The sequence below is a fragment of the Phoca vitulina genome, unplaced genomic scaffold (genome assembly GCF_004348235.1).
Source record: "Phoca vitulina isolate PV1807 unplaced genomic scaffold, GSC_HSeal_1.0 scaffold3, whole genome shotgun sequence".
Taxonomy (NCBI): Eukaryota; Metazoa; Chordata; class Mammalia; order Carnivora; family Phocidae; genus Phoca; species Phoca vitulina.
In genome coordinates, this window is record NW_022589706.1 from 79,124,366 (window position 1) to 79,139,947 (window position 15,582).

General features: G+C 38.9%; 1 protein-coding gene across 8 annotated transcripts in view; it reads right to left on the reverse strand.

Moving 5' to 3' along the window:
- The window catches only part of SLC9B2 (solute carrier family 9 member B2), a 61,958-nt gene that overhangs the window by 17,278 nt on the left and 29,098 nt on the right, over positions 1-15,582 (reverse strand). For all 8 annotated transcript variants that reach the window (XR_004298891.1, XM_032400923.1, XM_032400925.1 and 5 more), the window contains 2 exons: positions 11,982-12,088; positions 2,296-2,445 (listed from right to left, as the gene is read on the reverse strand). Coding sequence is in view for 7 of the 8 variants with exons in the window: in XM_032400923.1 (XP_032256814.1) it covers positions 2,296-2,445; positions 11,982-12,088 (257 nt within the window). In the remaining variant the exon portion in view is untranslated. The remainder of the gene's footprint in view (positions 1-2,295; positions 2,446-11,981; positions 12,089-15,582) is intronic.

Here is a 15,582-nt window from a genome sequence, read left to right on the forward strand (position 1 = left end):
GACATGAACAGACACCTCTCCAAAGAAGACATCCAAATGGCCAACGGACACATGAAAAAGTGCTCAACATCACTTGGCATCAGGGAAATACTAATCAAAACCACAGTGAGATACCATCTCACACCAGTCAGAATGGCTAAAATTAACAAGTCAGGAAATGACAGATGTTGGAGAGGATGCAGAGAAAGGGGAACCCTCTTACGCTGTTGGTGGGAATGCAAGCCGGGCAGCCACTCTGGAAAACAGTATGGAGGTTCCTCAAAAAGTTGAAAATAGAGCTGCCCTATGACCCAGCAATTGCACTACTGGGTATTTACCCCAAAGATACAAATGTAGTGATCCGAAGGGGCACATGCACCCCAATGTTTATAGCAGCAATGTCCACAATAGCCAAACTATGGAAAGAGCTCAGATGTTCATCGACAGATGAATGGATAAGTCTTTATCCATTCATCTGTGGTATATATATTTATATATTTCACATCCATCAAAAAGAATGAAATCTTGTCATCTGCAATGACATGAATGGAACTAGAGGGTATTATGTTAAGTGAATTAAGGCAATTAGAGAAAGACAATTCTCATATGACCCCACTCATATGTGGAATTTAAGAAAGAAATCAGAGGATCATAGGGGAAGAGAGGGAAAAATAAAACAAGACTAATCAGAGAGGGAGACAAACCATAAGAGACTCTTAACTATAGGGAACAAACTGAGGGTTGCAGGAGGAGAGCTGGTGGGGGGGGATGGGGTAACTGGGTGATGGGCATTAAGGAGGGCACCTGATGTAATGAGCACTGGGTATTATATAACACTGATGAATCACTGAACTCTAACTCTGAAACTAATAATACACTATATGTTAATTAACTGAATTTAAATGAAAAAATAAATTTAAAAAAAGAAAAAGATCATTTTCATATACTATTGGTGAGAATATAAATTGGTGCAGTCTTTTAAAAGGGTAAACTGATATTATTAAAAGTATCAATGTGCATATTCTTTCATAGAAGAATTGTATTTCTAGAAATTTATCCTCTAGGGGCATCTGTGTGGCTCAGTGGTCAAGCATCTGCCTTCGGCTTGGGTCATGATCCCAGGGTCCTGGGATCGAGCCCGCATCAGGCTCCCTGCTCTGCCAGAAGCCTGCTTCTCCCTCACCCACCCGCCCTGCTTGTGTTCCCTCTCTCGCTGTGTCTCTGTCAAATAAATAAAATCTTTAAAAAAATAAAATAAAAAAAATTTATCCTCTAGATAAACTCAAAGTATATATTTTGTTGATTTTTTCCCCCATTTTCTCATTTCTGAAATTAGGATGTCATATCATAGTTTAATTGGCAGCACTGTTTTTCATTCTTGGTGGCATGTAAAATAACGGTGCTTCTTAGACTTGATAATGTCTTAGAGTTTATGAAATATGGCATATGTAGGATATTTTATTGAAACGGTTTTTGTCTTAGCAGAAAAGCAGAAACAATCCAAATATCTGTTAGTAGGAGACTGGTTAAATATAGTACAGCATACACTGCAGTACTCTGTAGCCTTTACAAAGAATAAGGAAGGCAGCGTGGAAATATGATCATGATATATTTTAAATAAAGACATCAAATTATCGATTGGTATATAAGGGGGGAAGAGGATGAATGTGTATACACTTGGGCATATATTTACATATGCATAGAAAATAGCTTGTATGATTTAATAATTTATTAACTTGATATTAAGAAAGTCTCTGGAGAAAGACATGTATCCTATGATCTCACTGATATGAGGAATTCTTAATCTCAGGAAACAAACTGAGGGTTGCTGGAGTGGTGGGGCATGGGAGGGATGGGGTGGCTGGGTGATAGACATTGGGGAGGGTACGTGCTATGGTGAGCGCTGTGAATTGTGTAAGACTGATGAATCACAGACCTGTACCTCTGAAACAAATAATACATTATATGTTAAAAAAAAGATGAAGATAGCAGGAGGGGAAGAATGAAGGGGGGAAATCGGAGGGGGAGATGAACCATGAGAGACTATGGACTCTGAGAAACAAACTGAGGGTTCTAGAGGGGAGGGGGTGGGGGGATGGGTTAGCCTGGTGATGGGTATTGAGGAGGGCACGTTCTGCATGGAGCACTGGGTGTTATACACAAACAATGAATCATGGATCACTACATCAAAAACTAATGATGCCATGTATGGTGATTAACATAACATAATAATAAAAAAAAAAAGTCTCTGGAAAGAAAAAATTTATCTGATCAGAAAGAACTTAAATGAGTAGAAGAACTTAGAATGAAATTCACCTTTTCGCCGGCCCATCTCAAGCCTGCAAGGAAGGACATGACCAACGTGCACAGTCCTCCTGACCCAGGGAAACCAAAATACACACTGCTGAACACAGCTAGCACGGACAGCCCCAAAACAAGGAATGCTCTCTTCCACACAAGTTTGTCCTTGAGGAGAGAAAAAAGGTTGATTAGATCTATTATTTCATATAACTGATTTTTAATGATTGATTTTTCTATATCCAGGACTTAGTGGGAAATAAAAATATCTGTCTGTGCCCATAAATGAACATCGTAACATTTACTATCTTTTCCTTCATAAAAGTAGGGTCAGCACATGTACAGATGCCGGATCCTCTTTCAGAAACTCTAGTTACCTTCCTCTGCAGTTATCAAAGCCAAATTTCACAGGGCTGAATGCAGCAGCAGAAAAAAGTGCATGGGTTTTGGAGCCAGGCAGAGCAGAGTTAGAATCCAGCTCTTTTTCACCCCTGGTGTATGGAGTGCTCCCATTACCTAGCTTCTTCAGGCTTTGTTTTCTCCTCCATGAAAGCAGTTATGTTATAGGGTTTTGGGGAAGGTTACAGATGGGATATCTCTTACTTTTAGTCTCTTGACTTTTTAATGTGATGCTCTCCTGGTTTTTCTTTCTAAACCCTTGAAAACGGAGAAGCTTTAAGAAGCTATAGACCGAGAGTAGTTTTTTTGTTGTTGTTGGTTTTTAAAGTCTAAGAAATGTACGCCTCTCTCCCTTTACTTCTCTCTCATCAGCCTTTTAAACTTCTTAATCACTCTTCTTAAATTTTAAAATGATTTTTAACTTTTTTGAGTGCAGCTGACACACAATGTTCTGTTAGTTTCGGGTGTACAACCCAGGAATTCACTTCCCTTTATGTTATGCTCTGCTCACAGCAAGCGTAGCTACCAGCTGTCACCGCACAACACCATCATGGTATCACAGACTATATTCCCTGTGCCATGCCTTTTATTCCCGTGACTTACTCCATAACTGAAGACAGGGACCTCCTGCTCCCCTTCACCCATTTTGCCCGTCCCCCTTCCCCCTCCCCTCTGGCAACATCAGTTTGTTCTCTGTATTTATAGTTCTGATTCTGCTTTTTGTTTATTGATTCATTTGTTTTGTTTTTAGATTCCACATGTGAGTGAAATCATACGCTATTTGTCTTCCTCAGTCTGACTTATTTCTCTTAGCATAGTACCCTCTAGATCTATCTGTGTTGTTGCAAATGGCAAGATCTCTTCCTTTTCTATGGCTGCTCAATATTCCATTGTATCTATATATCACACCTTCCTTATCCATTCATCTATCAATTGACACTTATGTTGCTTCCATATCTTGGCTATTGTAAATAATGCTGCAGTAAACATAGGGGGGCACAGTCTTTTCAAATTAGTGTTTTCTTTGAGTAAATACCCAGTGGTGGAATTACTGGGTCATATGGTATTTCTACTTTTAATATTTTGAGAAACCTCCATACTGTTTTCCACAGTGGCTGTACCAATGTACATTCCCACCAACAGTGCACAAGGATTCCTTTTTCTCTATATCCTCGCCAACACTTGTTAGTTCTTGTCTTTTTGACTTTAGCCATTCTGACAGGTGTAAGGTAAGGTTTCATTGTGGTTTTTATTTGCATTTCCCTGAAGATAAGTAATGATGAGCACCTTTTCATGTGTCTGTTGTCCATCTGTATGTCTTCTTTGGAAAAATATTTATTCGGGTACTCTGCCCATTTTTAGATTATTTTTTTGTGTGTGTGTTGACATGTATAAATTCTTTATATATTTTGGATATTAAGCCCTATTGGATATACCATTTAGTTTTGTTGATGGTTTCCTTCATTGGGCAAAAGTTTTTTATTTTGATGTAGTTCCAATAGCTTATTTTGTTTTTGTTTCCTTTGCCTTAGGAAACATATCTAGAAAAATGCTGTTATGGTCCAAGCTTCTTGATCACTTTAAAAGGCAAGCAGGTCTTTAGAAGTGCTTGATTTGGAGGCATGCAGGCTCTGGTGGTGGATTACCAGAGTTCGGTTCCCAGCTCTGCTGCTTTCCAGCTATGTGAACTTGTTCAACTTCTCCCTAAATCTCAATTTCCTCATCAGTAAAAAGATCATGTTAATAGTACTCGTTTCATGGGTCTTATGTGGTTTACACTAGATTGCCTAGATCTATATGATTGCACTAGATCAGTGCTTTCCAAAAGAACATTCAGTGATGATGGAAATTTCTATATATGCACCACTGAAATGTTCTCTATCTGCTATAGCCACACGTAGCTAGCTAGTCACTGCCATATTGAATGGAGTGCACTTTACTGTACTTACCACCTCATTTTATACAGAGTAAGCAACAAAATATAAGTCATTATTTTTCTCTTTATTTTGTTGTATAATTAGAAAATCCCATAATTTTCTTTTATGCGGTCATAAAATCTTTTACAATTTTAGTTGGGAGTTTTTTGGAGCATAGCAAAAATTCAAATCAGCATACCTTCTGATAATGGAAATATTAATTTTCTTAAAGTTCTACTTTAGTTAAGTTTCTAATTCCATTCAAAATGCCCTGAAGTCTTAAAATAATGCCAGTTCTTATAGAAAAAAAAAAGACTTTTATATGTTATCTATCCCAAGAGACTTAGGAGGGTAAAAGAAAATAAAACAAAAAGAACTCTGTGAATATTAAGAGATCATTGTGTATAATAAAGAACTTTGATCTCTTTGGTAAGAAATATTGGACAATATTATGAGATGTTAAGGTTTAGGTATTTAATAGTATTAGAGTGTAGGGTATGCTGATACTAAAAAAAGGGGCCCAAAAGCCATTTTATATCTTGATTACCTGAACATTATGAATAATAGTAAAATAAAAAATAAAAACAATAAAAAAGGCTTACATATTTGGAATTGATATTTTATTTTTCAGTGATATTTAAAGTTTACGGAATATAAATTAGAGAAAAAAATTCTAGGGTTGTATTAAAATCTTATACAGTTGACCCTTAAACAACACAGGTTTGGGCTGCACTAGGTCCACTTACATGCAGATATTTTTTGATAAATACAGTACTGTAAGTGTATTTTCTCTTCCTTTTTTTTGTTTGTTTTTTAAATTTTATTTTATTATGTTATGTTAGTCACCATACAATACATCATTGGTTTTTGATGTGGTGATCCACGATCCATTGTTTTCGTATAACACCCAGTGCTCCATGTAGTACGTGCCCTCCTTAATACCCATCACCGGGCTAACCAATCCCCCCTCCCCTCTAAAACCCTGTTTGTTGGGGCGCCTGGGTGGCTCAGTCGTTATGCGTCTGCCTTCGGCTCAGGTCGTGGTCCCAGGGTCCTGGGATCAAGCCCCGCATCGGGCTCTCTACTCTGTGGGAAGCCTGTTTCTCCCTCTCCCACTCCCCCTGCTTGTGCTCCCTCTCTCGCTATGTCTCTGTCAAATAAATAAATAAAATCTTTAAAAAAAAAAATAAAAAAATAAAACCCTGTTTGTTTCTCAGAGTCCATAGTCTCTCATGGTTCATCTCTCCCTCCAATTCCCCCGCCCATTTTTCCCTTCCTTCTCCTAAAGTCCTCCAGGCTATTCCTTATGTTCCACAAATAAGTGAAACCATATGATAACTGACTTTCTCTGCTTGACTTATTTCACTTAGCATAATCTCCTCCAGTCCCATCCATGTTGATGTAAAAGTTGGGTATTCACCCTTTCTGATGGCTGAGTAATATTCCATTGTATATATGGACCACATCTTCTTTATCCATTCATCTGTTGAAGGGCATCTCAGCTCTTTCCACAGTTTGGCTATTGCGGACATTGCTGCTATGAACATTGGGGTGCATATGGCCCTTCTTTTCACTACATCTGTGTCTTTGGGGTAAATACCCAGTAGTGCAATTGCTGGGTCATTGGGTAGCTCTATTTTTAAATTTTTGAGGAACCTCCACACTGTTTTCCGAAGTGGCTGTACCAACTTGCATTCCCACCAACAGTGTAAGAGGGTTCCCCTTTCTCCACAGCCTCTCCAACATTTGTTGTTTCTTTCCCTGTCCATTTTTGCCATTCTAACTGGTGTAAGGGGGTATCTCAATGTGGTTTTGATTTGAATTTCCCTGATGGCTAATGATGATGAACATTTTTTCATGTGTCTGTTAGCCATTTGTATGTCTTCTTCAGAGAAGTGTCTTTTCATATCTTCTGCCTACTTTTTGACTTGATTATTTGTTTTTTGGGTGTTGAGTTTGAGAAGTTCTTTATAGATCTTGGGTACCAGCCCTTTATCTGTAGTGTCATTTGCAAATATCTTCTCCCATTCTGTGGGTTGCCTCCTTGTTTTGTTGACTGTTTCCTTTGCTGTGCAGAAGCTTTTTATCTTGATGAAGTCCCAAAAGTTCATTTCTGCTTTTGTTTCACTAGCTTTTGGAGATGTATCTCGAAAGAAGTTGCTGTGGCCGATGTCAAAGAGGTTACTGCCTATGTTCTCCTCTAGGATTTTGATGGATTCCTGTCACACATTGAGGTCTTTCATCCACTTTGAGTTTATCTTTGTGAATAGTGTTAGAGAATGGTCGAGTTTCATTCTTCTGCATGTGGCTGTCCAATTTTCCCAGCACCATTTATTGAAGAGACTCTCTTTTTTCATTGCATGTTTTTTCCTGCTTTGTCAAAGATTATTTGACCATAGAGTTGAGGGTCCATATCTGGGTTCTCTATTCTGTTCCATTGGTCTATATGTCTGTTTTTGTGCCAGGACCATGCTGTCTTGGTGATCACAGCTTTGTAATATAGCTTGAAATCGGGCAACGTGATGCTCCCAGCTTTGTTTTTCTTTTTCAACATTTCCTTGGAGATTCGGGGTCTTTTCTGATTCCATACAAATTTTAGGATTGTTTGTGCCAGCACTTTGAAAAATGTCATTGGAATTTTGATTGGGATGGCATTGAAGGTATAGATTGCTCTGGGTAGCATAGACATTTTAACAATGTTTATTCTTCCGATCCATGAGCATGGAATATTTTTCCATCTTTTTGTGTCTTCTTCAATTTCTTTCATGAGTGTTCTGTAGTTCCTAGAGTATAGGTCCTTTACCTCTTTGGTTAGGTTTATTCCGAGGTATCTTATGGTTTTTGGTGCTATTGTAAATGGAATCGTTTCTCTAATTTCTCTTTCTACAGTTGCGTTGTTAGTGTGTAAAAAAGCAACTGATTTCTGTGCACTGATTTTGTATCCTGCCACATTACTGAATTGCTGTATGAGTTCTAGTAATTTGGGGGTGGAGTCTTTTGGGTTTTCCACATAAAGTATCATGTCGTCTGCGAAAAGAGAGAGCTTGACTTCTTCTTTGCCAATTTGAATACCTTTTATTTCTTTTTGTGGTCTGATTGCTGTTGCTAGGACTTCTAGTACTATGTTGAACAATAGTGGCGAGAGTGGGCATCCTTGATGTGTTCCTGATCTTAAGGGAAAGGCTCTCAGCTTTTCCCCATTGAGGATGATATTCGCTGTGGGTTTTTCATAGATGGATTTTATGAACTTGAGGAATGTTCCCTCTATCCCTATACTCTGGAGAGTTTTAATCAGGAAAGGATGTTGTATTTTGTCAAATGCTTTTTCTGCATCAATTGAGAGGACCATATGGTTCTTCTCCCTCCTCTTATTAATGTGTTCTATCACATTGATTGATTTGCGAATGTTGAACCACCCTTGCATCCCGGGGATAAATCCCACTTGGTCGTGGTGGATGATCCTTTTAATGTATTGTTGGATCCTATTAGCTAGGATTTTGTTGAGGATTTTGGAATCCATATTCATTAGGGATATCGGTCTGAAATTCTCCTCTTTGATGGGGTCTTTGCCTGGTTTGGGGATTAAGGTAGTGCTGGCCTCATAGAATGAGTTTGGAAGTTTTCCTTCTGTTTCTATTTTTTGAAACAGCTTCAGTAGAATAGGTATTATTTCTTCTTTGAATGTTTGGTAGAATTCCCCAGGGAATCGATCAGGCCCTGGACTCTTGTTTTTTGGGGAGGTTTTTGATCACTGCTTCAATCTCGTTACTGGTTATTGGCCTATTCATGTTGTCAATATCTTCCTGTTTCAGTCTTGGCAGCTTATAGGTTTCCAGGAAGGCCTCCATTTCATCCAGATTGCTCAGTTTATTGGCATATAGTTGTTGATAATAATTTCTAATAATTGTTTCTATTTCCTTGGTGTTAGTCATGATCTCTCCCCTTTCATTCATAATTTTATTAATTTGGGTCCTTTCTCTTTTCTTTTGGATAAGTCTGGCCAGTGGTTTATTGATCTTATTAATTCTTTCAAAGAACCAACTTCTAGTTTCGTTGATCTGATCTACTGTGTTTCTGGTTTCTAATTCATTGATTTCTGCTCTAATTTTAATTATTTCTCTTCTAATGCATGGCTTAGGCATCGTTTGTTGCTTTTTCTCTAGTTCTTTAAGGTGTAGAGTTAGTTGGTGAATTTGGGATTTTTCTATTTTTTTGAGTGAGGATTGGATGGCTATGTATTTCCCCCTTAGGACCACCTTTGCAGTATCCCATAGGTTTTGGACTGATGTGTTTTCATTCTCATTGATTTCCATGAATTGTTTAAGTTCTTCTTTGATTTCCTGGTTGACCCAAACATTCTTGAGCAGAGTGATCTTTAGCTTCCAAGTGTTTGAATTTCTGCCAATTTTTTTCTTGTGATTGAGTTCCAGTTTTAAAGCATTGTGGTCTGAGAATATGCAGGGAATAATCTCAATCTTTTGGTATCGGTTGAGACCTGATTTGTGACCCAGTATGTGGTCTATTCTGGAGAAAGTTCCATGTGCGCTCGAGAAGAATGAGTATTCTGTTGTTTTAGGGTGGAATGTTCTGTAAATATCTATGAGGTCCATCTGCTCCAATGTATCATTCAAAGCTCTTGTTTCCTTGTTGATTTTCTGCTTAGATGATCTGTCCATTGCTGAGAGTGGAGTATTGAGGTCTCCTACAATTAACGTATTGTTATCAATGTGACTCTTTATTTTGGTTAATAGTTGGCTTATGTAGATGGCTGCTCCCATGTTGGAGGCATAGATATTTACAATTGTTAGATCTTCTTGTTGGATAGACCCTTTAAGAATGATATAGTGTCCTTCTGTGTCTCTTATTACAGACTTTAGTTTAAAATCTAATTTGTCTGATATAAGAATTGCTACGCCAGCTTTCTTTTGAGGTCCGCTGGCATGGAAGATGGATCTCCATCCCTTCACTTTCAGTCTGGATGTATCTTTGGGTTCAAAATGAGTCTCTTATAGGCAGCATATGGATGGGTGCTGTCTTTTTATCCAATCTGCAACCCTGTGCCGTTTTATGGGAGCGTTTAGGCCATTCACGTTGAGAGTGATTATTGAAAGATATGAATTAATTGTCATCATGTTGCCTGTGAAGACGTTGTTTTTATAGATTGTCCCTGTAAACTTCTGTTGTATATCACTCTTGGGGTCTTTCTCCTTTTATAGAACCCCCCTTAATATTTCTTGCAGGGCCTGCTTAGCGGTCACATATTCTTTCAGTTTCTGCCAGTCATGGAAGCTCTGCATCTCTCCATCCATTCTAAATGAAAACCTTGCCGGATAAAGTATTCTTGGCTGCATGTTCTTCTCATTTAGTACACTGAATATGTCTTGCCAGGCCTTTCTGGCTTGCCAGGTCTCTGTGGATTGGTCTGATGTTATTCTGATGTTCCTCCCTCTGTACGTAAGGGATCTCTTCCCTCTAACTGCCCTTAAGATGGTTTCCTTGGTTCTAAGATTTGCAAGTTTTACTATTACATGCTGGGGTGTTGGCCTGTTTTCCTTGATCTTGGGAGGGGTCCTCTCTGCCTCTAGGACTCGAATGTTTGTTTCATTCCCCAGATTAGGGAAGTTCTCAGCGACGATTTGCTCAAATACATCTTCTAGTCCTCTCTCTCTCTCCACTCCCTCCGGGATTCCAATTATTCTGACATTGGAACGCTTCATGGTGTCACTTATTTCTCTGATTCTATTTTCATGGATTCTGAGTTGTTTTTCCCTGGCCTCCTCTTTTCTCTTTTTATCTATTATATTGCCTTCCAGGTCACTTATTCGTTCTTCTGCCTCAGTTACCCTAGCTGTTAGATTATCTAGATTGGATTGGATCTCATTGATAGCATTTTTAAGTTCTGCCAATTCACCTTTTATTTCCGCCCTTAGAGACTCTATGTTGCCATTAATTGATTTCTCCATTCTAGCCATTGTCTTCACAATTGCTAGCCTGAATTCCATCTCCGACATCTTGGTTATATCTGCATCCATTTGTAAATCTGCAGCATAAGTCATAATCTCTGAGTCTTTTCTATTTTGGGGGCTCCTCCTCTTAGTCATTCTGTTGATGGGTGTTTGAGGGAATGTATAGAGTCCAAATTATTGACCAGAACCCAAGCAAGATGCACCTGTTTTCTTGGGACCTTAGGGTTGCTGGCCTCTTGTTTTCCCAGCCTGTCTTCTGCGGGAGGGGCCTGCCGCGCTGTTACTCAGGTAACCCTGTTTGGGCGGTGTTGCCCTGCCCCCCTGTGGCGGGGGATGGGCTCAGCGGGAATCAGTCTTTGGGGCTTTTGTTCTCTGGCGGCTTTCCGTGTCTCTTCCGCGAATCAGAGCAGAAGAGACTGTTTCCAACCCTCTGCCTCAGACCAGAGAGACCGCAGTCTGTTCTTCAGTGAGCTCTCCAGGCCACACCATTTCCGTTTCTGTCCGTGCTGCTATAAACTGCCGCGGCCTGGGTTGTGCGCCCCTCCGCAGCGCTCCCAGTCCTGCCTCCAGGTCGGAGCATGTCTCTGCCCTTTGTGCTTCTAAAACCGCCAGCTGCTCCCAGTTCGCCCGCGTGACCCCACCATTCTGGGTTTCCATCCTGGGGGCTGCCCCAAAGTCCTTTCCCCACCGCTACAGGTCTGCGAGTCTGTGCCCGTCCCCAGCGTGCGAGGCTGTCGCTCACCGGCGGTGTAGGATCCCCACGGCCAGGCACCCTCCCGCTGCCATTTATCTTCCGATATCTGCCCACGGAATCACGGCTCCCCGCTTCGTACCTCAAAACCAACCGCCTGCAATATTCTATTTGTAGAGATCCAGATCTTCTTACATCCCAGGCTGGTTTCGTGGGTGCTCAGAGTGGTCTGGTAGATATCCAGCTCAATTCCGGGGACCAGTTGAAATAGGGTCCCCTACTCCTCTGCCATCTTTCCCCCGAATCCTGTATTTTCTCTTCCTTATGATTTTCTTAATAACATTTTCTTTTCTCTAGCTTACTTTATTGTAAGAATATAGTGTATAATACATACAACATGCAAAATATGTGTTAATCAACTGTTTATGTTATCAGAAAGGCTTCTAGTCAACAGTGGGCTATTAGTAGTTAAGTTTTTGGGGAGTCAAAAGTTATACATGGATTTTTGACCTTGTGGGGGTCTGTGCCCCTAATCCACACTGTTCAAGGGTCAACAGTATATCTAGCCCTCTTCATAAATCTCATGGATAGCACTGATTTGGCAATAAGCAGTTTTAGAATGGGGAGCCATTTCTAAATTATGTTCTTCACATTGGCTTCCAGGGGACCGTTCCAGAATGTTTTTCCAATGACATTTTAAAGAATGACTTTCCCATACATTATTTCTTTTACCTGCTCGCTGCTTGGAAAGTACTGAATAAAAAATCCAAGAAGAGATCCAGCTGCCACACCAATTACCACTTCTAAGATTCCTCTGAGAACGTTAAAAACTGTGGAGCCTTAAAAACATATAAAAAGAAAAACTTCAGACAGAACTCTACATCCATAAATACTTAGACTTTACTTTAATCATCAACATAAAGCATCTAATTACATAGAAGGAAAAGTATACAGATATTTCCTGCTCTCTACATTCTTAAATATATGTGACTTAAAATGTCTAATAACATGGGCCTATAGTATAAGAAAGCTATGCATATCATTGCAGATAAATTTCAAGACAGGCAAAATCTATTATTTGTGTACTTTTTTTTTTCATTTACTTCAATAAAAATTTACTTAAAGGGCCTAAGAAAATATAAAAGATAAAATTCATGAATCAGAGCTAATTTGTTCTACTATACAATAGGCAAAGCCTGGGTGAGAAGACAGATCTAGTTTTCAAATTGCCATTTAAGAGCCTGATGTTTTGTTTTTTTACTAATAATGATATTGACTTTAGTAGCTCTGATATGTATAGAATATAGTAACTTAAAAATCTGGCAATTAAAATCAAGAATCTTTTTTTTTTAGTTTTATTTATTTATTTATTAGTAATTTCTACACCCAATGTGGGGCTCAAACTCACAACTCCAAGATCAGGAGTCACGTGCTCTTCCAATTGAGCCAGACAGGAGCCCCAAGAATCTTTTCTTACTACAATGAGTGAAGGGGACTTACTCTTTCTCAAAAGTTATTTTCTTTTCTTTTTAAAGATTTTCTTTATTTATTTGAGATAGAGAGAAAGAGAGCACGAGCATGAGCGGGGAGTAGGGGGAGAGGGAGAGGGAGAAGCAGGCTCTCAGCTGAGCGGGGAGACCAATGAGGGGCTCCATCCCAGGACCCTGAGATCATGACCTGAGTCAAAGGCAGATGCTTAACTGACTGAGTCACTCAGGCTTCCCTCAAAAGTTATTTCTAAAAGTAAATCTGAAAACAAATTATTTTTGAAATTGCTCCCAGAAAAGTTTATTTGTTGCATAGCCTCTTTAAATATCATAATATAATTCATTGATAAAAATACAATAATAGTAAGTGACTTCAACACCCCAGTTACGTCAATGGACAGATCATCGGAAGCAGAAAATCAATAAGGAAACAATGGCTTTGAATGCTACACTGGATTAGATGGATTTAACAGATATATTCAGAACATTTCATTCTAAAGCAGCAGAATACACAGTCTTTTCAGTGCACATGGGACATTCTCCATGACAAATCAGGCCTCAAAAAATACAAAAAGACTAAGATAATATCATACATATTTTCTGACCACAACACTGTGAAACTTGAAGTCAACCACAAGAAAAAATTTGGAAAGACCACAAACACATGGAAGGTATAGAACATCCTACTAGGGGCACCTGGGTGGTTCAGTCTGACTCTTGATTTCAGCTCAGGTCATGATCTCAGGGTGGTGAAACTGAGCCCTGCATTGGGCTCCACACTCAGCGTGTAGTCTGCTTGAAATTCTCTCTCTCCCCCTCTCCCTTTGCCCCTCCCCCTGCTCACACACTCTCTCTCTAAATAAATAAAATCTTAAAAAGAAAAAAAAAAAGAACATCCTACTAAAGAATGAATGGGTCAACCAGGAAATTAAAGAAAAAATTTAAAAAAATACATGGAATCAAATGATAATGAAAACATGACAGTCTAAAACCTTTGGGATGCAGCAAAAACAGTCATAAGAAGGAAGTATACAGCAATACAGCCCTACCTAAAGAAGCAAAAAAATCTCAAATACACAACCTAACCTTACACCTAAAGGAGCTAGAAAAAGAACAAAAAATGAAGCCTAAAGCCAGAGGAAGGGAAATAATATAGATTAAAGCAGGAATAAATGATATAGAAACAAACAAAAAAATGCTGGTAGAACAGATCAATGAAAGCAGGAGCTGGTTTTTTGAAAAAATTAATAAAACTGATAAATTCCTAGCCAGACTTATTTAAAAAAAAAAGAGAAAGGACCCAAATAAATAAAATCAAAAATGAGAGAGGGGAGATCACAATCAATATCACAGAAATACAAATAATTATATGAGAATATTATGAAAAATTATGTGCCAACAAATTGGGCAATCTGGAAGAAATGGATAAATTCCTAGAGATGTATAAACTACCAAAACTGAAACAGGAAGAAATAGAACACTTGAACAGATCAATAACCAGCAAAGAAATTGAATCAGGAATCAAAAATCTCCCAACATACCAGAGTCCAGGGCCAGATGGCTTCCCAGGGGAATTCTAACAGACATTTAAAGAAGACTTAATATGTATTCTTTTCAAACTGTTCCAAAAAATAGAAATGGAAGGAAAACTTCCAAATTCATGCTATGAGGCCAACATTACCTAGATCCCAAAACCAGACAAAGACCACACTAAAAAAGAGAATTACAGGCCAATATCCCTGATGAACATGGATGCAAAAATTCTCAACAAGATACTAGCAAATCGAATCCAATAGTACATTAAAAGAATCATTCACCATGATTAAGTGGGATTTATTCCTGGGTTGCAAGGGTGGTTCAATATTTGCAAATCAATCAACATGATACACCACGTCAAGAAAAGAAAGGATAAAAACCATATGATCCTCTCAATAGATGCAGAAAAAGCATCTGACAAAGTACAGCATCCTTTCTTGACAAAAATGCTCAACAAAATAGGGATACAGGGAACATACCTCAATGTCATAAAGGCCATATACAAAAGATGCACAACTAATATCATCCTCAATGGGAAAAACTGAGAGCTTTTACTTTACAGTCAGGAACAAGACAGGGATGTCCACTCTCACCACTGTTATTTAACACAGTCCTGGCCTCAGCAATCAGAAAACAAAAAGAAGTAAAAGGCATCCAAATCAGCAAGGAAGAAGTCCACACTGTTCTACGAAAAAATGTGCTAACTAGTTATGTGGTTTCTCGTTATTGTAGTTTAGGGTAACAGAACATGCCACCCCAAGGTATGCCACTTTGGCATAAGGATTATTTTGAGCAGAAGGCAACTGAGAAGAAACAGAATCAAGAAAAGGTGTCTATCTTCCCCTATCTACCTAAAAGGAGGACATAAATTTTTAAAGTGTCTTCCTCCCCTCTACCAGGAAGGACAGAGGTTAACCACTGAGACAACTTCAGACTCTCATCAGCCCAAAGACAGCACCAGGAGAATCTGTGTAACAAACTTTGCTAGAAGCAGGCCTAGCTACCATTAGTGTCCCTATTTGCTGCCTCCAAAAGCTCAAAGTTCTTTTCCTTTGTCTTGCACATCTCTACAAAATTATTGTTCTTTGCTAAGATGCTATATATATAAGCCCCAATTCTAACCACCCCTTGGAGTTAGTCATCACTGAGTTCTCCCCTCTGCAAGCTTGGTGCACAGGCTAACTGCTTTCCTCTTGTTAATTTGTCTTTTGTCAGTCTGATTTACAGGGCCCCAGCCAATGGACCTATGGTGGGTAGGTCCTTTCCTTTCTGAGAGTTTCAATCATCTCTCTTATTTAAAAAAATAATTA